This window comes from Peromyscus californicus, unplaced genomic scaffold, assembly GCF_007827085.1.
Source record: "Peromyscus californicus insignis strain IS unplaced genomic scaffold, ASM782708v3 Scaffold_1__1_contigs__length_55948999, whole genome shotgun sequence".
In the NCBI taxonomy this organism is placed as follows: domain Eukaryota; kingdom Metazoa; phylum Chordata; class Mammalia; order Rodentia; family Cricetidae; genus Peromyscus; species Peromyscus californicus.
Window position 1 is genome coordinate 35,933,248 of NW_026294492.1, and position 27,821 is coordinate 35,961,068.

Consider the following 27,821-nt stretch of genomic DNA (forward strand, 5'->3'; position numbering starts at 1 on the left):
GATATGCTGACTGCAATGTCCTCTAGGACAATGAATACCAGTCCCCTTCATGTTCATGAAGGCTTAGCCATCAAGGGTTCAGGGCTGCCCTGGTTCGTCCATCCAAAGTGCCTAGGAGTGGGAGGCTCCTTCCTGAGAGTATCCTGGGACATGGCTCAGTACTCACTGCACTATGAACCTTGGGGAGAATTGAGTAGGAAGACCGACTAAAAATGATACCATTCATTGCCAGGTGAAAACCAGTAAGCAGCAGAAAAGCACCAGGAATGCAAGTTAGGCAAACAGGACTTCAAAGACACCCTTCAAAGGTTCACTAGTTAGAATAGAGAGCTACCAGGCAGAACTGTCATGAGATATACTACTTCCTGACTACTACCACTGGGTGACTGTATGATCTCAAATTGGGCACCCCGAGGGCAAAAAGAACCAAGAAGTCTGCAAGGATAATTAATGGGTGCTTACTCACAAATAAAGGATTATTTGCCCAAGACAAGTCAATGGGGCCGGCCACACTTTAGTACTCATCCTCCACGCACTAGCCACGGAGACGGTCAGGTCCTTGTGCACACGGACCACCGCAGCAGCAGTGTTCAGTGTGGGCTCCACTCACCATCGACCCTGAACTGTCATGCAACACTTACCTTTCCACCGAACAAGAACAGAGTCGGGGTCGCTTCCTTCACTGTTCTGGACACTTCTTATCTGATTTCTGCTTAGTCTTTTCCAAGGCCATTTTTATCCTGATTTGAAGTTTAATCCTGACAGTTAAGAAAAGAATATGTGCTGGGTGGTGGTGCACACCTTTAATCCCAGCACTCGGGAGGCAGAGCCAGGCAGATCTCTGTGAGTTCGAGGCCAGCCTGGTCTACAGAGCGAGATCCAGGGCAGGCACCAAAACTACACAGAGAAACCCTGTCTTGGAAAAAACAAAACAAAACAAAAACAAAAAAGAAAAGAATATGCTTTCTGTGACACGCTAAGTCAATTAAAGTAATTTTTGAAATTTCCAGAACCTTCCCTCTTCCCCACAAACTACACAGTTCCACAAACTACATCTTTAATTCAGTGTGGTTTTTAGCATTCACTCAATGAACACAGCAAACCAAGGTCACCAGCCAGTCATTTATTATAGGGGTCAATACACATGTTCTTCTGAAGAACACACTGAATCATTCATTTGATGGTCATAAACACATGATAATCTCTTTTATTGGTATATTTTTGCTTGGTTTGGTAAAGGAAAATAAAAATTATTATAAAATTATGAATTATGTGCAAAAATTCTAATTTAACAACTAATAAGATGGCAGGATTAAAGACTGCTAGTCCTAATGTGTCAACCAACACCATGCATTCCAAGAAAGAAGACACTCCACCCAGGTCCAAGACAGCAGATGCTATCAGGGAGAAGTGAAGCCACCCGCTACAGACAGTGTGGTCCACGAGGAATTACAAAAGGTAACAAAACTTCTGCCATACAACGCCACATGAGGACATCATTAGTTGTTTTCAAAGGGGAAGTCAGGATGGTGTGAGGCACACTTCTGCCCAGGACTCCCTCTCATCTGCTGTCAGGCTCCATCAATCAGCTTTGCATGTCCTTGTCCAGCAGTAGAAACGGGGGCACACACTGGTGCTTGGCCTTCGGTGGGGAACTCACAACACCCGAAGGAGGTCGAGCGAGATCCTAGATCGGGGGATGTCAATGTTGAGGACCTTCACCTCCACTCTTTCTCCAGGGCCCAGGCCCAGGCTCCTTCTCTTCTTCGTTTTAGATAGTTTTGCTTCTGTTATGCTTCGTATAGGAATCAACCCCGACTTGCCCACCCCTATATCCACAAAAACCCCAAACAGAGTGGCATTCTCCACTTTGCCGGTGAGAACTGTCCCCACCTGCAGATCTTCCAGACACACTATGCTTCTCTTGAAGTCAGGTTTATCGAAATCTGAGGAAAGAGAGCAAACATCAGTGTAACCAAGGTACTGTACTTAGAGGACTGACGTTCGTGGTGTATTGATTGATACGGATGCCCAGATCAATATTAGTCTTTGAGGGAAGAGACAAAAGGAGCGAAGGACACAGGCCTGTCTTAGAAAAAAATACATCCTGGGAGAAACAGTTGACACAGACAATTCAAGAACAATTTCTCAGACATTTTCTTCTCTCTAAAGTCCGTCTCACTAATGTGAACATGAGCACAGTCTGTAAGGCTTTGGACAGATGATCTCATTTTCTCTCCTGCAAAGGATGATCAGAGTGTAGCTTTGCTCGGTGAGCACACCAGACTAAGTCACAAATGCTCAGAAAGGGAGTGCCCTGGAGACAGGAGAGTAGGAGCTAGCTTTCTGTCCCTGGATTCTTAAATTGTTTCAAGGTGGTGGAAGCTCCACTAGCTTTTGGACAAATGTGGGTGAAGTCAAATGTTCTCTCTTTACTTCTTCCCACAAACTGGAAATTCAGAAATCATTTTTTTCTATTTCAACACATTTATTCAATCAGGACGTACAGGCTCTCGATTACCTACGGCCCAGAAACCCACACCAGCCAGAGCTAGCCTTCTCTCTCTTCCTCCAGTTCAGCTGATTGAATATTTACTGCCTCCCATCACTTCCTCGTGGCCAGATGCTCAGCCTGATGCTAGGTACAGAAAGATGAAGACAGACACCTGTCTCAGTCTTTACAGCCCTTTCCTGGCCCACCCACTATATATACAGTTCTGTTCACCAGCACTAGCCCTTAAAAGGTGAGACAAAGCAGGTCAACAGTCACTGTGGCTCCAGATGGAATACAACATCCAAGGCTTTGAGAGGAAGAGTTGAAGTGCGGCTTGTGAGTTATCCTGGCCTGCATTTCCCCCACGGGCTCAGCCCCGTCCCTAGGGTCACAGTGTTGACTCTGAGAACAGAGAACACATTCTGGCTGGGCTCTCCTTCACTGAGCCTCACTCCCCCTCACCCCGTCCTTTCCCCTTACCCCGTCCCTTCCCCTTCCTCCACAGCTGCTGGCTTCACCCTCATTACTTGTTGAGTGATCCTTTACATTTGTATTAACAACTGGTCACCTTTCTTTTCCTCCCTCAGTCCAACCACCTTAAGATCAGGATCTTTTAGAAATAAGCTCCCCGACTCCTATTAAACAAGAGAGAACCCCATAACCCCTAAACCTCACTGTCCTCCTTAAGCACACCCATGTGGGAACTGACTCTGGGATTTCACCTGATCTGAATTTCAAAGCGGGAAAACTCTGGGAATTCGACCCACACAGGTGAGGCCTCTCAAAGCCAAGTGAAACAAACCCAGGCGCCTAGGGCCAGGGCAGGATGGTCCCCAGGCCCAGGAGGCAGGTTTTCACGCTTGGAAACGCTCCCCATTGTCCTTGCAGAAGTCAAGCTGCTGCCAATGCCAAGGTCTCCGATCAGCCGCTCAGTCTAACTGCATGAACACCGGAGTTAAGAACCATTCAACATGTTCCCCAAGACAGCCTGGGCCACGAGAAACCAAAATCCTCCGTTACACGCAAATGTTAACAGCTTGAGAGCCAAGGCAGCACATACAGTCAGGCCAGTGTTACCAGCTTGTTCTTTTTCTGTTTTTTTTCCCTTTGAAGCTGAGGACCGAACCCAGGGCCTTGCACTTGCTAGGCAAATGCTCTACCACTGAGCTAAATCCCCAACCCCAACCAGCTCGTTCCTAATTAAGGAAACCAACTTGCAAGGAGAACTTCAACAGAAAGGAATTGATTATGCCACTGAAAAAAACTGAAGCCTGATGAGGATAAGGAAAGAATGAGGCCATTAAGACAGGAAATACTTTTGAGAAAATGGAGAAAAGAAACATAATACAAATACCATAATACGGAAATGCTCTCCACCTCCTAAGTATGAGTCATCTGCCTTGGGAACTTGTTCAGTAGTAAAATGACAGTTCTCAACTATCTTGAAAACTGTGACTTTGCCAGGGCAAAAGCTAGTTGCCAAGTTTGCTTACAGAGACCTATTTGCAACCTTACTTGCCTCACGCTTTGTTCTGCCCACCAAGAGGCTGGCCAGGGAAGGCCCTCTGCTCCGCCGGGTTAACCGAGTGCCTCTCTTGGAGGCCCTAGTGTAACTGAGATAATCAACACCATGAGAGAAAACCAAGATGGACAGGAAAAGCCAGTACAGGCCACCTGTAGCTAAAGTATCTTTGTCAATCATCCAGGCCGTGTATAGGCATGTCACCAATCCCACCCTGTGTGAGAGACACTGATCTTAGTGTTGTTGCAAAAGACAGCCATGGAATCCCCACAGAGAGAAGCAGGCTTCTTGGCAGTTTCGTCTATGGGAACAGCCACTTTACATGAAGGACAGCTGGAAGGCTTGATACCACTGGTCTTCTTCAGGGTTTTATTTTCTCCAGCTGCAGTTCTGTCTCAATGGGCCATCGCTCTGAACAACTCTGGCTATTCTATTTCCTTTGCCCTCTACCTGCACAGAAAGCCAAGCTCATGCACTCTAAGTCAGGAAGACGATCAACACAGAGGTATCATCCTATTTGTTCACTGTGCTCAGGGACACGGAATCCAGAAACGTGGAAGGCTGCAATTCCCGAAGAAGATTCACTTTCTGTGTGAATGGACAGGAAGACAGTTTACAGGACACTGGGGAGAGCATGCCTCCGCGCACACAGCAGCACAGCACAGGACACCATCTAGCCTAGGGCACTGGCCGATCAACAGCAGGCAAGGAGTCAGAGCCCTGCTTCCATTTGACTCCACGTATCGATTCTAGTGACTGCACAGGACGAAAGCTGACCCTCAGCTCTCTCATGCAGACTCTGTTCTCCTTCAGGCATTCGATGTTGTGAGGATCAAAGGCGATGATGTGAACTACATGAAGGCATGGGCTACCACTCACGTTCAACTTACCTGTTCGGAAGTCAAAGCTTTCGGGCTGGCTCAGACCGTCGATGATGACCTGTAAGGTGTGTGCAGTCGTCTGTAACCTTTCTGCCATTTTCTCTATACCTTCTTTTCCAAGAGATGAATTTATTTTCTGTTGCATTTCAGGCTTTCCAATCTCATGCAGTGTCCCTCCAATGAATGACAAAAACCTTCAGTGGGAAGAGAAGCCCAACATTTATCAGTTATTACCCCTAATAACTGATATTACTTTTGACATTTCCTTGCACAGGTCATCTTCAGATTCTCTTACCTCAGGCCACTACATCGATCGGTCTTTACTAAGAGTCTATGGTATGTTCTATGCTGTAATAAGTGACTTAGCTGAAGGGCATGTGGGCAGGGGGAGGAGGTGTATTTAAGCTCTCATGCTATTTTCCAAGGGCAGCACCTGCTCAGTGTTGGCCCAGAAAACATTTTACCGTGTGCTGTTCATTACAATTTAGTGTCACGTGTATTTTCTAGATAAGTCTATCTGTATTTCCCTCATGTTTCCTACAATTAGTTAGGAAAACATTTGAATTTGGATTAACAGTCAAATACATTCTATTGATGATACCACAGTCCAACACGGCACGTGTCAGCACTGCCATCTTTTAACAAACACTGCTCATGTTCCAATCCTTGCTCTATGTGTATAGATCTGAATGATGGGAGGGTGACCTGCCAGACTGCAAGTCAATGACACAAATGCCACTGAGCCACACATAAACGAAATTACCTAAAAAGTATGGAGTGTTCAACAGGAAAATAAACACCAGAAGGCAGCTGGGTGTGGGTGCATGCACGGTCAGTAACAGCACGTGCAAGCTGCATCCATGTGAGAACCTGGACACAGCCCACAGCAACAGGATAGAAGGGGGGGAGTGAAAGAAAAAATGATTTTTTTTTCCAAAAGGAGGCAAGTAAACTAAACCATCAAAGATATAATCTAAAGCTGAATGTTCTTTATATACTTTATATACCACATAGCTGCAATGTTAGCTATCCCCTTGCTTGCACATATGCTACCCAATTACTGAGCTGAGGTAAAACCATAACAACACAAAACAAAAACTGATGGTTAAGATGCAGCTCTCTCCAGTTTCCCGTGAGCTCCGGGCCATGGCTCCCTTTCTTGACATCCCTTGGCTGGGTATGTTTCTCCATCATTAAGTTCCATTTCCTAGGATTAATGGTACTTTACAAATGTCAACGCAGCAATCAGACAGACAGTGACACAAATGCCTCAAATTCTGGCCTCTAAGAATGCTCTTGAATACAGGAAGGGAAGGAAACTGCTGGCCATTTGTCTCTGCATCTAGCCCATGGGGCAGCAGCTGTACTGTGCAGAACGGGTCGCCTGCCATTCCCATCTTTGTGTGCACTGTGCTCAAGCAGTGCAGACCTCTTCAGTGACACTCCGGGGCTGACTATCTCCTATCTGGTGGGGAAGGCTGCCATTCCCATCTTTGTGTGCACTGTGCTCAAGCAGTGCAGACCTCTTCAGTGACACTCCGGAGCGGACTATCTCATATCTGGTGGGAAAGGCTGCCATTTCCATTCTTTGTGTGCACTGTGCTCAAGCAGTGCAGACCTCTTCAGTGACACTCGGAGCTGACTATCTCATATCTGGTGGGAAAGGCTGCCATTTCCATTCTTTGTGTGCACTGTGCTCAAGCAGTGCAGACCTCTTCAGTGACACTCCGGAGCTGACTATCTCCTATCTGGTGGGGAAGGCTGCCATTTCCATTCTTTGTGTGCACTGTGCTCAAGCAGTGCAGACCTCTTCAGTGACACTCGGAGCTGACTATCTCCTATCTGGTGGGGAAGGCTGCCATTCCCATCTTTGTGTGCACTGTGCTCAAGCAGTGCAGACCTCTTCAGTGATACTCCAGGGCTGACTATCTCGTATCTGGTGGGGAAGGCTGCCATTCCCATCTTTGTGTGCACTGTGCTCAAGCAGTGCAGACCTCTTCAGTGATACTCCAGGGCTGACTATCTCGTATCTGGTGGGAAAGGCCTCTCATGTCGCATTTCACTAGGGTGTCTGTTGGGTTCATATGTGCAACCCTTCTACATTTCTAGAGCCTCCCCCCCTTTTTTTTTAAAGATCCTCTAGCATCCAACAAGTTCTCTTGAGGATATATTTTTGGTTAGCAGTCTAGGAAGACAAGGAGTGATGCTTATATCCTTCTTTGGACATGAGCATCATCCGGAGGTCTGGGGAATTTACCTCCTTAGTCTATGTCTACGGCTTCCCCAGCAGGTGGAGAGGCAGCCGGTGTGTTGTGTTGACTAATGGACAGCAGCACCATGGGCTGGTGACAGTGCCCAGCTGCTGGAGTTCTGTTTGACAAGGCAGATAACACAGGCAGTTTCTTCCCGCAGCTAACTCTGGTCTATAACTTTTTCAATAACCCCTGCTCTTTCGACAGTCCTTTCTGGTCCTCACCAATTTGGCTTTACTGGTGTGCATCTAATACTACATAGAGCACCTTCCAGCTCCTCAATATCTGGCTCACACCATTAACCATTTGTTAAGATGCCTAAAACTAGTGGACTTTTGGGATGGATACATATGGCAGAAATCTTGCCAAAACACCCACTCAGCAGGCCACTTGGAGCCTTAAGATTGTATTGTATGTGTGTATGCACATGTGCACACACACACTGGAGAGATAGAAACTGCAACACAATCACAACCATTTAAAAGAAGCGGCTTACAGTGACTGCGGCCGGAAGAAGAAGATCGGTTGTTTAACCTGGGAGTATATTTCACATATCATTTTCATCCTCCCAGAAGCCTGAGGGCAGTAGCCACTGAAATCAATAAGAAAGCATCACGTTTGCTTCCAGCTAATGCTCTGTATCGATCAACCCTATTTTTAAACAATGAAGGAACAAAGTTAAGTAGTTCTTGCATTTTGAAAACTTTCTTAAAGTTGACCAGGCCAACAGAAGGGAGGGAAACTGGGGAGGACTGGAGCCAGCACTGGGGTGGACCTCACCCTGACTGGGTCTCAGATATGCTTGGCTGCCCAGGATAGGAGGAGATACTCCATGCTCAGGAGCTGCTCAGGAAAAGGATTCCACAGATTCCAAATTTCCCTGTGAAACCGAGAACTAAGGCCAACACAAAGCACAAAAGGAAAATGCACACTGTAAGAGGCCTGGAACCAGAATGAGCTCATAACGACATATCTAGCAAGCACTGCTAGCTGCACATTCTCAGTAGATCCCAGCAATCTTGAAATGCAGAAAACAGAGAGTCAGGGAGGCTTAGCCTGCCCATGGCCGTGCAGCTCCTCATAGTCACTGGAGTCTCAGCTCACACACTGGTGTCTGTGCCACTGAGCACACGTGAAAATCACTGCTACATTTGGTAAGATAGAATACAATGTGTTGGGTAATATCACACCGGCACAATTTAATGGCAGATCACTTCTAAACATTAGGCAGTTAACACCAAGTAAATCCCACAAAGAAGTTTTTATACACAAGCTTTTAAACGGACAGTTCTCACAAGTCAATGAGTTACTAAAGCCATAGTCTTGTTTTTCCTCCTGTCTCTGGAAGGCTTTTTCCATTTGCTAAGGACTGCTGTTGGAGCTGCTGTTTTTATTTAATATGTAATTTCATCCATCTTACTTAAAGTAAGAAAGTAGCATAAATGCAACAAATAAGCACATCATGTTCTTTTAGCACACATCTGCACAAAGTTAAAACACAGAGCTTGCAGTGGAGACCATGCTTACCCTTCAAACACAAAGCCACACAAGCTAACGCTGCTGAGATTTTCAACAGAAGCTTGCAACAAAGGCCAGGTCTCTCTCCACAAAGAAAAAGAAAAATCTTTGTAGAACTTTTCCCCCCAAGAGTAAGAAATTCTCCAGATTCATAAGACTTTGGAAATCGCCATTCAGATTTATGTAATCATTTCCAGCACAGGGATTTAGGATTGGAGGGGTTTGTTACATAGAAGCAACGTGACACCCTGTGGAGCACACAAGAACCTCAGTGATATCACACCATCACTTTAAAAAGAGCACATATGGTTTACAACCCGTTGAGAGACAGAGAGAGAGAGACAGAGACAGAGACAGAGACAGAGAGACAGAGACAGAGACAGAGAGACAGAGAGAGAGAGAGAGAGAGAAAGTGAGGGTCAGTCATGCTACCATAGCAAAGTCCATGGTTTTCAGAGACTTTTAGAGTTGTTTCAGCTCACAGGAATTTTGTCAATCAGTAAAAAACTAAACACAAGAGCAGAAAAGAGAAGGAAACAGAGAGGTGGGTCACAACTGCTGATGTTTGGAGAAATTCCATGTGGGGAGATTTGGCTTCTAGACTGGGGGGTATGTTAAATGGTGGGGCACTGACTCAAAGTCCAGCAATGGTTTGCTACTCTACAGACTCCAGACACTTGGATAGATTCAAATCTATAACTGTAAAGAGGAGAGAAGAAACTTGAACTCAGTGTGGCAAAAGATCAGACCTGCTGGGCCTCTCCCACTGCCTACCCACGCTGGTGGATGCAGGTGAGCTGTGCACAGTGAGTTCAGGCTGGCTCGATGGAGAGCATGCCAACTTGACCATATCAGACATCTTGTGATGACACCAGCTGACAGCCATGGGGACTGCACTTTCATCACTAAGAACCCTTCAAATTTCTCCTGGGTAAACCAAGACACAGACCTGGGCAGAATCCTTAAAAATCTGTGCTGGTACAAACCCCAGAAGCAGGTGAAAATCCAAGTAAAGTGCATTTATGGAAGGCCCAGAGCTGCCAACTGTTCTACAGAAGCCAGCAGAGTGATAATGGAAACGGTATTTTAGTGGGTTTTCTTAGGATTTACTCAACCACAGAAGGAGTAGAGATAAATATCCTGAAAAATATAATGGGGCTTGCTGTGAAAACTCTCCCACTCTGCAGTTTTAGATGGTATGCACTTCCTGGGCCAGAGTGGGGTCGCTTTGGAGTCTTTTTGTGGCACCATTTAGAATGTCTTCAGAATGTCTCCTGCATCACTGAGTAGCAGAAAGTCACTGAGAACCAAGAAGCTGCTGCCCTGGACTGAGGAATGCAGGGGTTTTTGAGCACCTGCTCTCACCTCCTGCAGACCAATCAGCCACTTCCTTCTGTTTATGGGCTGGCAAGACAATGCTCGAAGCACAACTCACTGCATGTCGCAGTAGCTACCTGCAGGGAGAACCTGTTCTCAGGCCACTGTTTCAGTAAAACTTTACGCGCTTCAGCACTTCAGTCTAGGGAAGGAAGGAACTACTTCCAAAGCAGTGCCAGCTAAGTGTCTTTACATGCCGCCCTGGAAGTCCAAGCATTAGGACAATCATCCATTCAGAGGTAGCTGAGGATGACACTCTCAGTTTAACCAAAGCACCGAAGACAGGTGAGGCAACAACCCGTGTTGTAAACAGCACTGATCACCTATTCTTGAACAACCCAACACCTTGCTGTGAGCTACACACTGTGTAAGTATCACAGTTTGATTTAAAAGCCACACATGTACAACCATGCAAGTGCATGCATGTGTGCGTGTGCGTGCGTGTACACACACACACACACACACACACACACACACACACACACACACACACAGTTTCTCACAATTTTAAAGACACTGGCCCACTTCCCACACACAAGAGAGCCCAGTGGTGGGTTAGGCAGGATGACAGCGTCCCGTTTGACCAGCTCCTTCCCAGCGAGCCCAGGCCTTCTCAAATGTACATGCCCTATCTCAAATGATGACGATTTGCTAAAATCAAAGCCTTGTGACAAAGGAATGTGACAAAATGCTGAGGGCAATTAAAAATACACTGGAAAAGCATGCTTAGCTTTGTTCAGTAAACACTGATATCATGCGGAGAGAGATACTACATCAAGGGAACAGAGCCTTGGCCTTGATTAAGTTTGCAGGAGCCGGGGAAGAAAAGCCGGGTGGGACAGGTTCCCGTCTGTCTGCCTGTCCTCTCAGGCAGGACTTTGTGTTCAGTCGGGCGCATACTTTCAAAGTGCTCAATAAAACATGCATTTCACTCTCTGGAAAATCTTTTTGCAGATGTAGCTTTGCAGATAAGAGAATCAAACCCCGAGAGCCTAAGTGACTAGTACAAAGTCACACAGCTGAGGCCACAGGGCAGAAGCTAAAGTGAAAGTTACAGCCCTTCACATCTTCATTAATATTCAACCCCTTGACTTCAGAGGAGCTTCAGTGCAGACACAAGAGTCAGACTGCAGATAAAAGTTGGCACCCAGAACTACTGCCTGGGAGCAATTGATTATTATTTTTTAAACCAAATTTGAAAGAAAGAAACTTTGGCTCTTTTTGAGTTACTGAGTAAGGGTTGAACAAAATTAAGTTAGTGGTTTCAAAGGCTGCAGCCTCTATATAGTTCAAAAACACTGTGTTTAGAATTAATATAATTTAATTTACTGCCTGTAAAGCCATAATGTGGATTAGTGCCTGTGACTATTTGAAAGAGGAGGGCAAATAAAGCAATAGTATTCAGAAGCACACAGGCGGCTGACAGAAGGAAAAGCTGAAGCCAGCCACTCCAGTGTCACTTGGAGCAAGCCCAAGTGACAGGGACATCTCCTAAGAGACAGCTTTTGTACCACAGGGCCAAGTGTCAATGATGGTCCTTTCTGAAAACTAGCAGAAGCTTCCTAACACCCCCCATTTTAGTAAGTCTCTGGCTGCCCTCTGAACAGCTGGGGACACTGTCGTCGCGGGGAAGGGAGGTTGACACAGCTCATTTATGGACACAGAAGCAGAAGACAGTTGACTGGGGGCAGGAAGGCGAGATAACAGGAGATGGAATCAATACCTTCCTGAGCGTCAGGCTCCAGACTTGAGCGAGAGGAGACAAGGAGAAGGACAGACAGATACTTGTACAGTGGAAGATTCTAAAGCTAGCACAATTCCACGGCTAGCCTGCAGCTCCCTCTCTTCTGCTCTACACATAGCAGAGAAACCGGCCTTCTCCTCAGTCCCAGGAGCTGGTATTAATATTAATTAACAATGCTAAATGTGCAAATTACATCCAGATCACAGAGGAGAACAAGACACCACCAGCACCAGCACCACCACCGTGGAAGCTCTTGTGATTTCCCCTGCTTTTTTCTATAGCTTAGCTGACAGCACCTTCTTGATGACAGTAAAAATAACAGTGATCACTACAGACACTGCTGTGTTCCAGGAGCGAAGTATATGACATGCATTAACTTACACAGTCACGTGAGATCGGCACTACTATTTCACTCATTCAGTAGACAAGAAAACTAAGGCCGGGGATCTGAGGTCATCAGCTGGGGTTTGAACAGGTAGTCTGGCCTTTACTTCCTAGGCCGTCCACAAGTTTTGTCAGGAGCCTAATGGGCTGTGTGCTGGAACAGTGTGTATGGTATTTCTACGAGTGTCATGGTCTGCTCATCCATTTCTTCAGCAGGCAGCTTCTCTGCCATCAGTTCCCCCTTTTGTGATGGCATTTTGGATATCACTTTTGAGTATAACTTCCTGGGAACACAGTGAAATATTTAGATTAAGTAAACTGTTATCTATTATTGGCTAGTCTTGAAAGCCCATGTTCTCTGGGGACCCACTGTTTCCATCTTCCCAAGGCTGGAATTACAGGTTGACCATTATGCCCCATCTGGCATTTACTCGGTTCTGGATATCTAAACTCTGATCCTCACACTTGTGTGTCAAGAACTTTATCCTCTGAGTTATCTCCCAGGACCACCTATTTGCTTACACACACACACACACACACACACACACACACACACAGGCTTCACTTCTAGCTGGGCACAACTTAGTATAAGGTCACAACAACTCTACTGACAGTTCGGAAAGAGCAGCTCAGGCAGTACAGACGGCCCTCACTGAGGATGTTCAGTACTGAGGGTATGCCGTCTGCCTCACTTAAGGCGGGACTTCCAAAGAATGTCCCCAGCTGTCCTGCTGCTAGTCCACTGTGTGCCTCAGATGGAATCATTCTACTTTGGGTCTTAAAAACCTACTACAATTTCTCAATAAATCAAAAGTCAGCATGGCTTAGTTTTTGTACAGAAGTAGGGTGCCATGCTTCTGTGATTATTCTTGTCCTAGATGGAATTTTAAATTCACAGTTGTTGACACTCTCAAAATACACTTTGCTGCATTGACTGTAAGAGACAGAAACAGGCAGATCTGTGGTAGCAAGGCAACTTGCACAGCTCCAGGACTTCGGCACTGAGCTGACAGGAAGTACTCTTTGAAGTCTGCCCACCTGGCACACGACAACGGCACCACCTACCTTCCTCCTGCTACACCAGCTCTTCTGGGAATCAGTCTTCTAAAGCTCTCCCTAATGGCCCAAATGGAAACAGCATACACTATATCAAAATGAGTGCTGAGTGAGTCTTGACATGAAATTTCCTGGCATTTTTCAAGTTAAACTGAGCACAGGAGCGTTGGAGCTTAACTATTGGCAGTGCATCGGATTCTTAACCCAGCAGCCTCTGGGTGAGTGCCAGGTCTCGTGTGATGCAGAGGGCTGAGCAGAACCTGCGGCCAGAGCTCCCTTCTCTCCTAGCTCGAGAAGGGAAATCAGATACATGCCGGGCTCCTAGACCAACCGAAACGGTAGGACAAAGAGAGGAGGCATGGAGGGGCGGGGACCCTACACAGGCTCTTGCTGGGCCTGCTTCTACTCATAATGCAGCACTGATTTTACTTATGGCTACAGCATCCAACACAATGAAACTACTCACATGTATCCACATGTAAGGATTTCTCCACAACAAAAAATGCAGAAAGAAATGGCCCCTGGCTTTCCTCTGCTTGTCCAGTCTGTACACTCTGAGAGGGCACTGGAAGCAGACAGAATGCTCTGTGAAGGTGCATGGGATTCTGTTTGGAGGGCTGAAATCCTTTCGGCACCCTGGGATTCTCAAAGAGGTACTTAGTAGGTATGTGGATGAGCAAGAACGCCAGGGAAAGTGACCCAGTGTGTTCCAACAACAGCTGCACTCGCACACTGACCTCAACCGTTTTAGACTACAGAAAAAAAAAAAAAATGCTAGAAGCAAAGCTAAACATTTCACCTTGCTCCGTGAAAGTTCACTGGTGTGGTTTCTTGTCCTCAGTGTTCTACATAGTTCCCCTTCATTCTCTAGTCTGTCATTTATTCCTTCAGCTGCTCCATCAGTCTTTGCTGAGTGCTGTGGATACAGTGGGAAGCCAGATTCCGAGTCCCTAGCCAACTGGAGCTTACAGCCCCCCAAAACTAATTTTTAATTTAATTGCCACCAGCCTAACAAATCTGATGCCAACTTTTCGGACGCATTGTTTTTGTTACGGGTTCAAGAACAATTGAACTTTAACTATGCTATTATACTGTGAGGTTTTTTGTTTGTTTGGTTTTTTTTTTTTTTTTTTTTGCCATCCAAGTTTATTGTGAATATGTAAGATAAAGTGGAGAAAAATACAGTTAAATCAAAAGAAGGTGTTTAATGACAAAATTTAAATCTAATCCTATTGTTCTTGATTTTATGCAAAACGAGTCTTTTTTAAGACTCCTGACCTCTAAGATCAGTTTAATAAATATTTGTTTCAAAAATTTTTATTTTTCCTCGCTTTTTATCTGTGTGTATGACCGTGTGTTTTGTGTGTGTGTGTGTGTGTGTGTGTGTGTGTGTGTGTGTGCGCGCGCGCGTGCGCACAGTGCTCACTGAGGCCAAAAGATCCCCTAGAGCTGGAGTTAGGGGTGGCTGTAGAAACCTGATGTGGGTGTTGGAAACTGAGAGTTCTCTGTAAGAGAACAAGTGCTCTTAATCACTAAGCCATCTCTCCATGTCCTGCTATACTTTTTACTGGTTCCAGTATTTACCATATGAATTTTGTTGGTGATGATTTTATTCATCATTTGAGACATGTAGCACACTGCAATAGGGTGTGTAGAACTAAAACATGAATAGAGATGACCTATGTTCTCAGGAAGCCTACCAATGCAGGGGGATAAAACACTCAGATACTGGACTAGAGGGCAATTATTAGTAAGTGGCCATTATGAAGCTCACAAGTATGGCTAACAGTACTTGATAAGAGCTGTCTCACAAGATCGATTTCCAAGTTTTTGTACTGAGAAATTGAAAGGATGAACTGAAATGATCTGACAGGAAGAAGGTTGTGGTTGGATCAGGAGTTCAGGAGAGATCCAGCTTTCCACTTTAAACATGCTAGCTGAGGAGGCAGCTGGATGCAGTCTGAGCTCTACAAAAGTGGTTTAAAACAAGAGTAAATTTAGGAGCCATGCACAGTGATGATCTCAAAAGCCTTGGGAGTGAAGAGATCATGGGATCACTCTGTAGCTTGTCAGCATCTCCTTTCTCTCTTCTAACAGTGAGCTTCCACTCTGTCCTCCACAAGTGTCCCTGGTGTTGATATTGTTCTTGTCACCGATAACTTACAGCTCTATTCTCCAAATCCAAAGAGAATGTGCACATGGCTCAGCGTTGCCGCCGCCGCCACCGCCGCCGCCGCTGCCTGGCTCTTAGCACCATCTCTTGATTTGGACACTGAACTTAGTCTGTCTGATCTCCATGCTTCTTCTGCCCTACAGTCTACTCCTAAGACAGCAGACAACGGCAGCCTTTTCATCTTGTCACTCGCCAGCTTCTAACCCAGCTACGATTCTCCCTAAATATTCAGACCCATTCCTTTTGGTAGCCTCAAGTTGATGGCGTCAAATATGGCAGCACGGGTAAGTGGTTTAAGGACGGTTCTGATAAGCAGGTCACTGGCTGAGAAAGCAATTTCACAAGAGGAATAAGGATAGAAAACTGAAAAGGAATCAGAGGAAGAAGAGTAAGAATTAGAGGCCGACAGTTCTAAGACACTTGGTATGAGAAGCAGGTACAATGGGCAGCAAACATCTCTGTCTCTTCCCGAGAACTTAGAAGATGTTTGCTGCTTTTGGCTCTCAGGAGAGGACACTGGATCATAGCAGGAACAAGTCTGAGCTAAACCAGTAAGCAAGGTGGAGAAGACAATAGACACAGGGCAGTCCTAGAATTTCATAGTGCTAAAATTCACGTAGCTGCCACTTCCTTCCTTCCTTTAGGGGCAGAACTGTCAGGACACAAGACCACTGCAATAGTGGACTATTAAGAGTTAAGAGTCGCCAACAGTGGCATGGAGGAAGTGAAGCGGAAACGGAATCCCAGGGCAGACTTGCTAGGAAAAGACAGGGCAGAAGAAATAAAGAGAAGGGCACAGCTAGGAGAGGCTGTGGGGCAGTTTGATGCTCTTCAGTGAGGAAGGAAGTGAAGTCATCCTGGGAGTGGGAGAAGACCTGGAAAAAGTTAAAGGAATATAGAAGACAGGGACCTCAAAGGGCTGGGGAGGAGTGTTGGTTTTCAAGCTCTAGGCTCGTGTTTGTCTTCCAGGGTGTGGGTTCTTCCACCATGTTTCATTTAAATGCCATCCATCCTCACATTTCTGACAAACCCCTTCTGGCTTTAGGTCCCTCTATTCTGGCTCCTCTATCTTCTTCTCTTAACTAAGAAGAAAGCAAATGTGGGCACTATTGGTCTGTTTACTTTACTTAATTCTAAAGCACAAGGCAAAGGAATTCTTTTTACTGCAACATCCAGGGAACACATCTTCAACAGAATAGTATAAAACTCTGTCTTCTCTAGAGAACATCCATTTCCTGCAGACACCTCAATAAAAAAAAAAAATAGGCAAAGCTTCACTTAGCAGATGGGGAATATTTTCTTGAGAGGTAGGAAGGATGCTATCAGCCAAGGATGCTAGAGAACATACAAAGCAGATACTCCCAATACTCGCTCATTTTCCTTATGGGGCACCTTACTTTCTGAACACCACACAATGTTATTCAGAGAACAACACTCTTAGAAGACCATGACCACGCGGACAGCATTCAAATCTGGCTCCAGTCTTAAAAGTACGATCGAGTTAACAGCTCAGGCTCTGAGTGACAGGAGACCTGGCTTATATATATATATATATATCTCAGCAGTTTACCTTCTCCCTGAGACTTGGCTAGTCTGAAATGGGAAGAGCAGCAGCACCAGTTTCCTGGGGTTGCTGTGAGGTGTATACACCACGGTCCATCTAAAATGCCTCGTAATGAGGAGGTAACCAATGAATGTTCGTTCTCCTGATCTAGCAACAACTCCTTAAACTAGCTGGAACTACATTCTCTGCTCTCCAGCCTGTCCCTCTTTTTGTCCCACCATCTGCATGAACACACGTGACAGCCCTGTCTGGAAATGAGCTCCCCCAAGGCTCCCGAGGCTAAATTCTATCCTGTTTTAGTGTGTTCCTTTAAGGGTACATTACCTCTACTCATCTTTATGTTCTCTGGGCCCTACCACATTCCAAGTGGTGAAGAAAACCACACCAACAAAACCCATGGAGTAAATATTAGAACCATAAGGAATATCAAAAAATTAAGGAAATACCAGGCTTGCCTGAGATGAGGATATTAAAAGAAGGGACATTTTACATAAAAGGAAGAAAAAAATTCAGTTAATCAACATGAAACATTCCTATTTCGGTAAACAATGGAGACTAGGTTTTCAGCTCACACAATGGCAGACTTCAATACACCAAGAACCCGAAAGACAAACAAGAAAGCAGCACACAAATACATAAGGAGAGTACAGCTAGGTCTCGGCATCTGCAGGTGCTGCTGGCGGAGATTCAATCAAGCACAGATAAAAAGCATTTGGGAGGCTGAGAGATGTCTCAATGGTTAAGACTTATAGGACTCTACCTGCCAGTATGAACTGTCTATGTTGAGTGTCGTCTAGATGAAGAGTGTGAAAGTCAGATGTGACTACTACAGCTCAGGCCTGGAAAACACACCAAGGGTAATTAGGTCATTACCCATTTCATCTCCAAAGTTTTAAGGTCAGAGGAGACTGCATGTAAAAGAAATTTCCTATGAAACAGTCTACAACTGCCTTGCGTCAGGGCAAATAGGTCACCCCCAAAGGTAGCAGAGAGAGAAGTGAAGTCACCAGATGGGCATTGATAATCCACAGGTGGAAACTGGTCCCTGTGAAAGCTGGCAGAAATGCCTGCTACCAGGGGAAACGAGGACTGCCCCGGCTTGAATCCTGCAGACAGCATCACAAGCTAGCACATTACTTGGCAATGTATGTGAAGAGCCACAGAAGCGTTTGAGTCTTTGGCAAAGCAATACTATTTCTACGGCTTCATCACAAGGAACCACTGCTAAGAACTATTATTACTGAATTACAGTTACTTACCCACAGAAAAGAGATCTAGATTTCAAATAAAAGGGATATATGCTTACAATAAAAGCAAATCGGAAAATCTTATAAACCATATCACACATAGATTAAAGAAACACAAAAATGCACATTGAAAAAGACTGGTTTGTACACTATAACATGCTAATTAGGTTCCCATGAAGATGTCAGAGTTATATGTTGTAAGTATGTGATCTGTTTTTCTTTTTTTTCTTTTTGTTTTTATAGGGGATTACAGTAAAGAGATTACATGGATCTTAGAAAAGACTTTGAACTTTGGACTTTTAAACATTTTTGAGACTGTGATAGAATACGGGGACCTTTGAAGTTGGACTAAATTCATACTGCACTATGATAATGTTACAAGCTTATGGGGGCAAGGGAGTGGAATGTGGTAGGTAGCCTGAATGTAACTGGCCCCATAATCTCATAGGGAGTGTCACTATTATGAGGTGTGGCATTGATGGAGTAGGTGTGGCCTTGTTGGAGGAAGTGTGTCACTGTGGAGGTGGGCTTTGAGGTTTCCTTTGCTCAAGCTACACTCACTGTGACGCTCAGTTCACTTCCTGCTGCCTGTGGATCAAGATGTAGAATTCTCAGCTCCTTCTCCAGCACCATGTCTGCCTGCATGCCACCATGTCCACCATAATGATAATGGACTAATAAACCTCTGAACTGTAAGCCACCCCAGTTAAATGTTCTCCTGAATAAGAGTTGCCGTGGTCACGGTATCTCTTCATAGCAACAGAAACCCTAAGACAGCCTCATGCTACTCTTGTGCACTATACTAAATGTTTTGGTCATTGCAACAGGCAAGAAAAAGAACTAAAAACATGAAGATTAAAATTTTAGTCTATTTGCTGATCACCTAATTTATAGACTTTAGAAAAACACACTAACACATGGATTACAGGTCTGCAGGGCAGAATACTACACAAAGATCAACTGCAGCTTCATATGGTGGGAAAGAGAAGCCATAAACTAGAGCTGCATCTATAACATCATTGAAAACACCACACAGTCACACATCACAAGTAACAGTTGTACATAGAAAACTAAAAGCTTTGCTTAGAAAAATGAAAGAAGGCCTAAATAAATAGAAAAACAGAATTAGGTAACTTTTACTTTTTTGTTTGTTGGGACTCACTGAGTACTCCTAGCTGGCCTGGAACTTGATATATAGACCAGGCTGGCCTTGAATTCTCACAGAGATCCACCTTCCTTTGTCTTCTGAGTGCTGGGATTAAAGGTGTGTGCCTGCTCGACCTGTATTATTTTTTAATGGAAATTAACAAGTTGGTTCTAAAAATTATAGGAAAATACAAATAGTCTGGAACACCCACACAGATTTTGTTTGGACTTGCTAATTTAATAACATGAGTTCAATAGTAATCAAGGTAGTATATCTGTGTGGCAGTTTGCCTAGGACACCTGGTGAGCACATCTGCATGGCAGTATTTCCAGGACACTCAGTGAGCACATCTGCATGGCAATGTCTAGGACACTTGGTAAGCACATCTGCATGGTAGTATCTAGGATACTCAGTGAACACATCTGTGTGGCATTATCTAGGATACTCAGTGAGCACATCTGTGTGGCATTATCTAGGACACTCGGTAAGCACATCTGCATGGTAGTGTCTAGGATACTCAGTGAGCACACCTGTGTGGTAGTGTCCAGGACACTCAGTGAGCACATCTGTGTGGCAGTGTCCAGGACACTCAGTGAGCACATCTGTGTGGCAGTGTCCAGGACACTCGGTGAGCACATCTGTGTGGCATTGTCCAGGATACTCAGTGAGCACATCTGTGTGGCAGTGTCCAGGACACTCAGTGAGCACATCTGTGTGGCAGTGTCCAGGACACTTGATGAGCACATCTGTGTGGCATTGTCCAGGACACTCGGTGAGCACATCTGTGTGGCATTATCTAGGACACTCAGTGAGCACATCTGAGTGGCAGTGTCCAGGACACTCGGTGAGCACATCTGTATGGCAGTGTCTAAGACACTCGGTGAGCACATCTGTGTGGCAGTGTTTCTAAGAAGTTCTAAGAGCAGTGAGTTTATTTACACCAAACTCCTAGGAGTTTCAGCAGGACTGGCTTCAAGAGAAGGGAATGTTTGGGGATGGAAGCAATAGTTTTTATTGTAGTTGTTTTTTAATTTTGAAAGAGTTTTGGGTTGCACTGATACAGGTATTTTCCAAAAGTCATTAAATATACACTTGAAATTTAATTTTACAAGAGAAAAACCTAAGGAATTATTATATTATGCATGAAGAATTTAGTGAAAAGCACACTGCTGTCTGCACTGTTCTCATTTCAGCACCTAAATAGGTTTGTGGATAAACAGATGGATAGATATGGACAGATGTATAGAAAGGAAGCTGCAGGGATATGCTAATATCTAGACGCACATGTAGAGGAATTCTCTGCATGCGCCAATGATTCTCATAATCAAACATAGGGGTGTGCAGACTGCCATGGTGTTGGACAAGCTTCTCCTCTCCTTTTCTGAGTTATTCCTGTACCTTTATAATAGCAGATATTGATGAAGGAAGCAAGCCAATGATATTTACCAATGTGAGCAAATACAAATGACTTCAATGCAATCTATAGATCCCAAACTTAAAACAAACTGGTCCTAAATCTACTACTGAATAATCTAGTCGGAACCTTAGGAATTTTTGGTTATGTATCAAGTCACAGGTTTTGAACTAACCGAAAGCTTTAAAGATAACTAAACATGCAACTACAAAAGTTGTTTTGGGATCAATAAAACGGGTCAGTGAGTGAGTCTTGCTGCCAAGCCTGATCGATGACTGTTCCAGTCTCAGGACCCACATAGTAGAAGGGGTCAGAGCTGATTCTTCTTGTCAGTTGTTCTCCAACCCCACTCCACACATGTACACACAAACAAATATAATAAAAAATTTAAAGTCAAAGCTTCTCTTGTACTGGAAATAATCTCAGCACTGTTCTCTGTTAATGTGTCCCCACTAAAAGTACGTTGGAATCTAGTAACCCAACAGAACATAATTTCTTGGGAAAGCTGGCTGTTTATGATTTCAAAAAAGGCTTTGTCTTTCAAAGAGCACAAGTTATACCAGGTACTAGTCAAGTGAGTCACACTAATTTTCCAAACAAATCGTGAATGCCATGCAATTTCCACTAGAACCACTTCTCCCCTAGAACCAGGGCTGATTGGCTTGATACAGCTCCAGGAAGAGCAATAAAATAATGTGTGGCCAGCTCAGCAATGAGGAACTTCTGAAAACCGCTCTCATGTTAAGCATGGCCTTGTGTCTCAGCCCCCACTATTCCCATCCAAAGGCCATGTGCTGTACAGAACTCACTGTGTACATGCAGAGCTCTGGAGCTGGCCTCTGGCTCACCTGACTGCTAGGTCGTAGGATTCTGGATGGATGCAAGTCTGGTCCAGAGGGTTTGGAGTGAGGGTGGCATCTGCTTTGTTCTTCTTTTTGCCCAGCTTCTCACTGGTGAGTGTGGCAGCTCCCTGGTTCTGGCCTGAAGAGTCAGTGGGCTGACTACTGCAGTCGAGAAAAATCAGGATAAAAAGTGAGGAAATGGGACAGAAAAGCAAAGAAATGTAATTAACCATGCACTCAGTCCTCTGTTATTCAAACACACACACACACACAGCAACCATTCACTGCACAGAAACTACCACATTTTGCTTTAAAATACTATTAATACATTTTCTGTTATGATTCAGTTCACACAACTGGCATTCTAGGGGAAATGAAGAAATAAATAAAATCATCACCATCACAGTAAGATGGCAAAGATGGTTTCTCAGAGCTGATGGAAACCAAGTTCCCCACAGAACCTACTGAATGCACAATGAGACCACAAAGATAGACTCACATCTGACACACCAACAGGATACTTCAGAATATCTATCTGAAAAAAGACAATAGCTCTCAAGAGAGTAAAATCAAACACAGTATTTAAAGATAAGGCAAGCCAAATCAGACTGGCATTGGATTTCACACCGCAAACAGGAGATGTCAGAATATAGACAAATAACCTTGAAGGTGTAAAGAAAATGCCCTGAATGCAGAGTCAAACCAGCATTCAATAGGAGGACAAACCAAAAACATCTCAACATGTAAAACTTCAGCAAAACCTATACAATAATATGCACTATAGAAACACTGGGAAGTACAGAACCAAAAAGTAACATTAAACAAATGCTTATCAATGTTATTAAAATGTATATATAAAAATCTAAATAATGCTACTGTATATGTGTGTGTGTGTGTGTGTGTGTGTGTGTGTGTGTGTGTGTGTGTGTGTGTGTGTGTGCGCGCGTGCCCGTGCATACATCTCACCATGAAGGACAACAGAGCTAAAGAGAAGCAGGCTGGGAAACTGGGGAGTCCTAAGTTTCTAGCCTTTTTCTGGGGACAGAGCTGCTGATTAAATAGACATGTGACAGGAAAACAAGGAGAGACACGAGGAGGAAGCATGATGGGAAAAATTACGGACAGAAGATTCAGTGCAATGAGTGAAAACAACGCATACAAATGCATCAGAGTCAGACTGAGGGAAACCATGAGACCAACTGCGTGTTTACAAGAAGCACGGCAACAGTTAAATGCCACAGCAGGTACGAAAAGAACACCAAACACACTCTGTAGAGGCAAACAGAGTAACAATGTGAGCAATCAGAAGACTTCAAGGCAAAGATCACTGAGGTAGCAATGGATATGATATTCTTGTTAAAGGCATGGGTTGTCTAGAAGATACAATAGTCACAAAAATTTTAAGTACTGATACCAGTGAAAAAATATAAGGCTTTAAAACAACTCAAATGTTTACCAATAAGGCAATGATTACATTAAATTATAGCCCATCTATAACTTAATTAAAATATTACACAGGCCATGTAGAAAATGACAGGAAAAATAATAGAACCTGTACGTAATATCTGGAAAGAGTTATGAGTAAAACGAAGTTTCAAACAGTTAATAGCATAAGCCTTCTGCTCGTATTTAGTAGTGAACGCCACACATAAATGGTGTGGAATTACATTTACAATGTGGAAATACATACAAGAAACACTAACAAGTGAGAAGGCAAGGCACAGCTCACTTCTTTCTTTTAAAATACTATTTGAACTTTCTGACCAAGCTTTCAAAACACAAGCTAACAAAAAAGGGATTATTTTATCCTCAGCACTTTTCATTTTTGGCTTCTGCGTCTTGTGTGTGTGTTACATGTGTGTGCATGTGGAGGCTAAGGCTGGTTATCAGGCATCTTCCTCTATTAACGCCCTCACTTTTCCCCATACAGGTCTCACTGGCTCGGCAGGGCTGGCGGCCTGCAGCAGGCACCATGTCCCTGTCCCCTCTCCCCACTCCAGCATGGGACTGCAGTGAGTGCAGCCTCCTGGGTGTGGACGGTCTTTTCTTTTTGGGCTGCCAGCTCACAAAAATGACACGGAGACTTATTATTAAATATGAAAGCTCGGCCTTGGCTGAGACTCGCTTCTAACTAGCTCTTATAACATAAACTAACCTATATCTTTTAGTCTGCGTTCTTTTACGTGGCTCAGTTACCTTTACTCTGAACTGCACATCTTGCTTCCTCAATGTCTAGCTCGCAACCCTGCCTTTCTTCTTCCGGGGGTTCTCTCTGCCTGCAAGTCCCACCTACACCTCCTGCCTAGCTTTGGCCATTGAGCTGTTTATTACACCAATCCCAGCAGCACATCTTCATCCAGGGTACAACTGTTCCGCAACACCTGAGGGGCCTTTAACGTGGTGCCAGGGCCTGGAACTCAGGTCCTCGCGCTGGTTCCGCAGCACTTTACACGTCACCAACTGAGCTGCCTTGCCGGCCCCAGCTTCTGGGTTCCGTAATCTGCTTGGGAAGAAGTCCTACTATCCCGCTGTTCTGCAAGAGTTCCCATGTCTTCTGATATACATTCAGTTTCCCTCTTTACATATAACGTTATGATCTACTTGGGATTTGCTGAAAATAAGAGTGAGTTAGGATGCCAGCATCCTCTGCATGCATCAACTTTCTGAGTTTCATTTTTCTGTGATTTTATATATCCATTTTCTACCAGTACATGAATGTCACCTTATCATAAGCTAAATTCCAATTAGGTTACAGTGAATTTGAGATTACTCTGTTCCACTCACTAATCAAAACCCAACCATTTCCTTATTGTGGTCATGACTGAGCCTTGCAATGCAATCTACCATCATGTGGGGCTGACATTCGCTTAACCCACCCCAGAATGAAACTGTTTCTGCATGGCCTTTATTACAATTTTGTGGAGTGTAGTGGGCAGCCATTCCAGCTTTGATCTGGAAGTTCCAACCGCCATTGAGGCTTCGGCAACTGTCACGCCTACAAGGCAGGGCCAAGGGAGGCGCCTGGAGACCTGAGATCTGGATGGGCCAGCACTCCCTCTCTGTTCCAGGACCCTGGATGGTGGAAGTGGGCCAAGCAGAGCTCCAGAGAACACCGCTGGACTGCGATACACCTTCCCCAGACCCCGCGACCTACCTATCCCTTAACTTGTAAGTTACGCCATTAAATAAATCTCCTTTTAACTACGTGGAGTGGCCTTAATAATTACACCAATAGTGGAGAGAAAAACTTATGCATAAGTGAAGCAGGAGTTCCCAGAGGAACAGAAGCATAAAGGCTATTCATTCCTTCATGTCCATAAAGGCTACCAAGTTTATCCAATTTCTTTGTTTTTGGGCAACTTGGACTAGAAGGGAAGGATTCGATTCAGTCCACACGACTGCTGACGGTGGCCAGTGTGAAGTCAGCAGTGCGGTGTGGATACATCAAGTCTCTACCTCTCCTGCGCTGCATGCTGCAGTCACGTGGTTCCCTCTCCTTCCCCTGCATGCTGCAGTCACGCAATTGAGCCTTGTTTGTGAACACATCACACCCGCCCTGCCACCAATCTTCTCACACTGGACACTTGCACTAATCCCTGTGCAGCTGGCCCTTTCACTTTGCTCAAATAATTGTCTAATACGTAATATAACTAAAGCAGCTGCTTGGCCCCCTAGGACAGTGCCAAATCCCTTCATTTTTACAGCACTTAGTTACCATCTGAATCTACTTGTTTGACTAGTTGGCTTATTGTCCTTTCCAAGCATTAAAATATGATGCCCTGAGAACAGGCGATTTTCTGCCTTGTGGACCACTGTATTCCCAGCCGAGCACCGAGCATCATCAGCCCCTGTGGGGTGAGTGAACGGACAATGGGCATCTCGAACTTAGCTGTCAGCAGGCGGGGGTAACAATAACAACAGAGCAGGCTGGTGACACCACCAGAGGCGTGAGCTTTACAATCACCTGCAGAATGTTCGGATGTAATCCTGGTTGATTCTGATGAAGCCAGCACACTGCTGGAAGGATTTTGGACCAAGTCCTTTTACCTTCTTCAACTGTTCTCGGTTGATGAAAGGCCCATTCTTCTCTCGCCACTCAATAATATTTTTGGCTCTGTTGGCATTAAGTCCTGCAATATGCCTAAAAAATAAAATAAGAGAAACAAAAGTTAAAAAAAAAAAAAAAAAAAGCTCTCACCTAAAAAGATGAAGGCCCAAATCACCGGCCCAGAACATCACCTGCAATGACACCCTACCAGCCATTAGTCAACAGAAGGACAGGGGAGAAAACGCACAGCAGGGACGAGCCCGTCGGTGCTCGTGATGCTGGGAACTGAGGCAGCAGCAGAGTGTCCGCTCCTCTGCATGGCTCACAGTCTTTGCATCTCCTGACCCAGTGAAAGCGGAACAATCTCTGCCCAGCTTGGAGAAGGGCGTCATGTAGCAGTCCTTTAGAATCTTCTGGTCTGCTGGGTCCATTGATATACAACACTGAACTACAGAAAGGAACTTCTCTGTGAATGGCATGGTTGGCATAAAGGCGTGAAAACTGTATCAATAAGGAGTTTGCTTGTTTATGATTAAACACTTATTACTACAGAGGACACTAATTCCACCGCGCAGTTCCAAGCACAGAATTAGGACTTTCATGGCTTTGGCAGGAAAGTAGTATCTTAGAACATGAAAGGTATTTCCCACTCTCACAGTTTTGGTGAGAAGGATCCAGGAACTTCATGGCACACCAGCAGACCTGTACATCCAGAGCAAGAGTGTGAACCAAAAAAAGGAAAAGGAGAGAAACAGGAACTGTTCTCTAACTGCCAGGAAAAGAGCCAGTCAGTATTGACAGGTGACTCATGACACACCTTGACCCTTCAGAAGCCCTCACCTTTTGGTGACCTTCAGCTTTGACAGGTGCATGTAAGAGACTAGGTTAGTGAAGGGTATCTACTCTGCAGACCACTGCTGTGGGATGTTCTGTATGGCAAATGTGTTGCTGATTGGTCAATAAATAAAACACTGATTGGCCATTGGCTAGGCAGGAAGTATAGGCGGGACAAGGAGGAGAATAAAGCTGGGAAGTGGAAGGCTGAGTCAGAGACACTGCCAGCCGCCACCATGACAAACAGCATGTGAAGATGCCAGTAAGCCACGAGCCATGTGGCAAGGTATAGATTTATAGAAATGGATTAATTTAAGCTGTAAGAACAGTTAGCAAGAAGCCTGCCATGGCCATACAGTTTGTAAAAAATATAAGTCTCTGTGTTTACTTGGTTGGGTCTGAGCAGTTGTGGGACTGGCAGGTGACAGAGATTTGTCCTGACTGGGCCAGGCAGGAAAACTCTAGCTACAAACCACGGCACTTTTCCATGCTAACCCTATTTAAGTTCAATCAGCAGCATTGATGTAATCAGTGGTTGCCATGAACCATTTCAGCCGTGTACTACTAAAAATAATAATGTGAACTCTTGCAATTCTTTCCTTAAATGACACCTTCCTCTCTGGTTATTCTATAGGGACATATAAACCTAGAGATTTTCTATGCTGGACAACTTTATACACATGCCCCCTTCTCTCAGCTAGCAAGTTAAACGCTTGTCTCACCGTAACAGAACCTCGGAACAGATGTTGATATCCACCCCCACAAAGCTGACACATTCTTCTACAACACTGTCCAGGGTTGCCTTGAGTAAAGTCTGGGATACATCGTGCTGAAAAGACAAAGACGATGTAGCAATCAAAATGAAGAAGATGCCATTTGTAGACTGTTTTATTTCTGCCCATATTTATTGGTAGTTGACTAACACACACCATGGGAAATCCCTTTATTCCTCTTAAGCACACTGTTAACAGATGTAACCGAGCTGAAATTAAGGAATCTGTTTCCATACATTCTAAACCACGCATACATGTTCATATACCACACACAAAGGGAAACAGGAAAAAAACAAAAACAAAAAACCTGATAGACTGAAGGTGTATCTTTGGTAATGATGCTCTTATAGATGCCAGCTTTAAAACTTCACAATTTAAAAACAAACAAAAACACTTTTGAGTATTCCAACCAGAAAGACTGAAATAAAACTGGTGGAAAATACCAAATATTGGTAAAGGTGTGGACGAAGTATTATTACCAAAAGTGCATTGTGGATCAAATACATAAAGCAAGGCAGTTTTTATGGAGGGTTTATTTTATGTGGTTTAAA

The 27,821-nt window shown here is 44.5% G+C and overlaps 1 protein-coding gene across 1 annotated transcript in view; it reads right to left on the reverse strand.

Annotated features, from left to right (window-relative positions):
- Positions 1-1,108: 1,108 nt before the first annotated feature.
- Srbd1 (S1 RNA binding domain 1) overlaps positions 1,109-27,821 on the reverse strand; it is a 184,798-nt gene continuing 158,085 nt past the window's right edge. The window contains exons 17-21 of the mRNA XM_052746467.1: positions 27,220-27,326; positions 25,580-25,756; positions 21,622-21,777; positions 4,907-5,091; positions 1,109-1,946 (exon numbers count right to left, since the gene is read on the reverse strand). Of these exons, the coding sequence (XP_052602427.1) occupies positions 1,657-1,946; positions 4,907-5,091; positions 21,622-21,777; positions 25,580-25,756; positions 27,220-27,326 (915 nt within the window). The 3' untranslated portion in view covers positions 1,109-1,656. The remainder of the gene's footprint in view (positions 1,947-4,906; positions 5,092-21,621; positions 21,778-25,579; positions 25,757-27,219; positions 27,327-27,821) is intronic.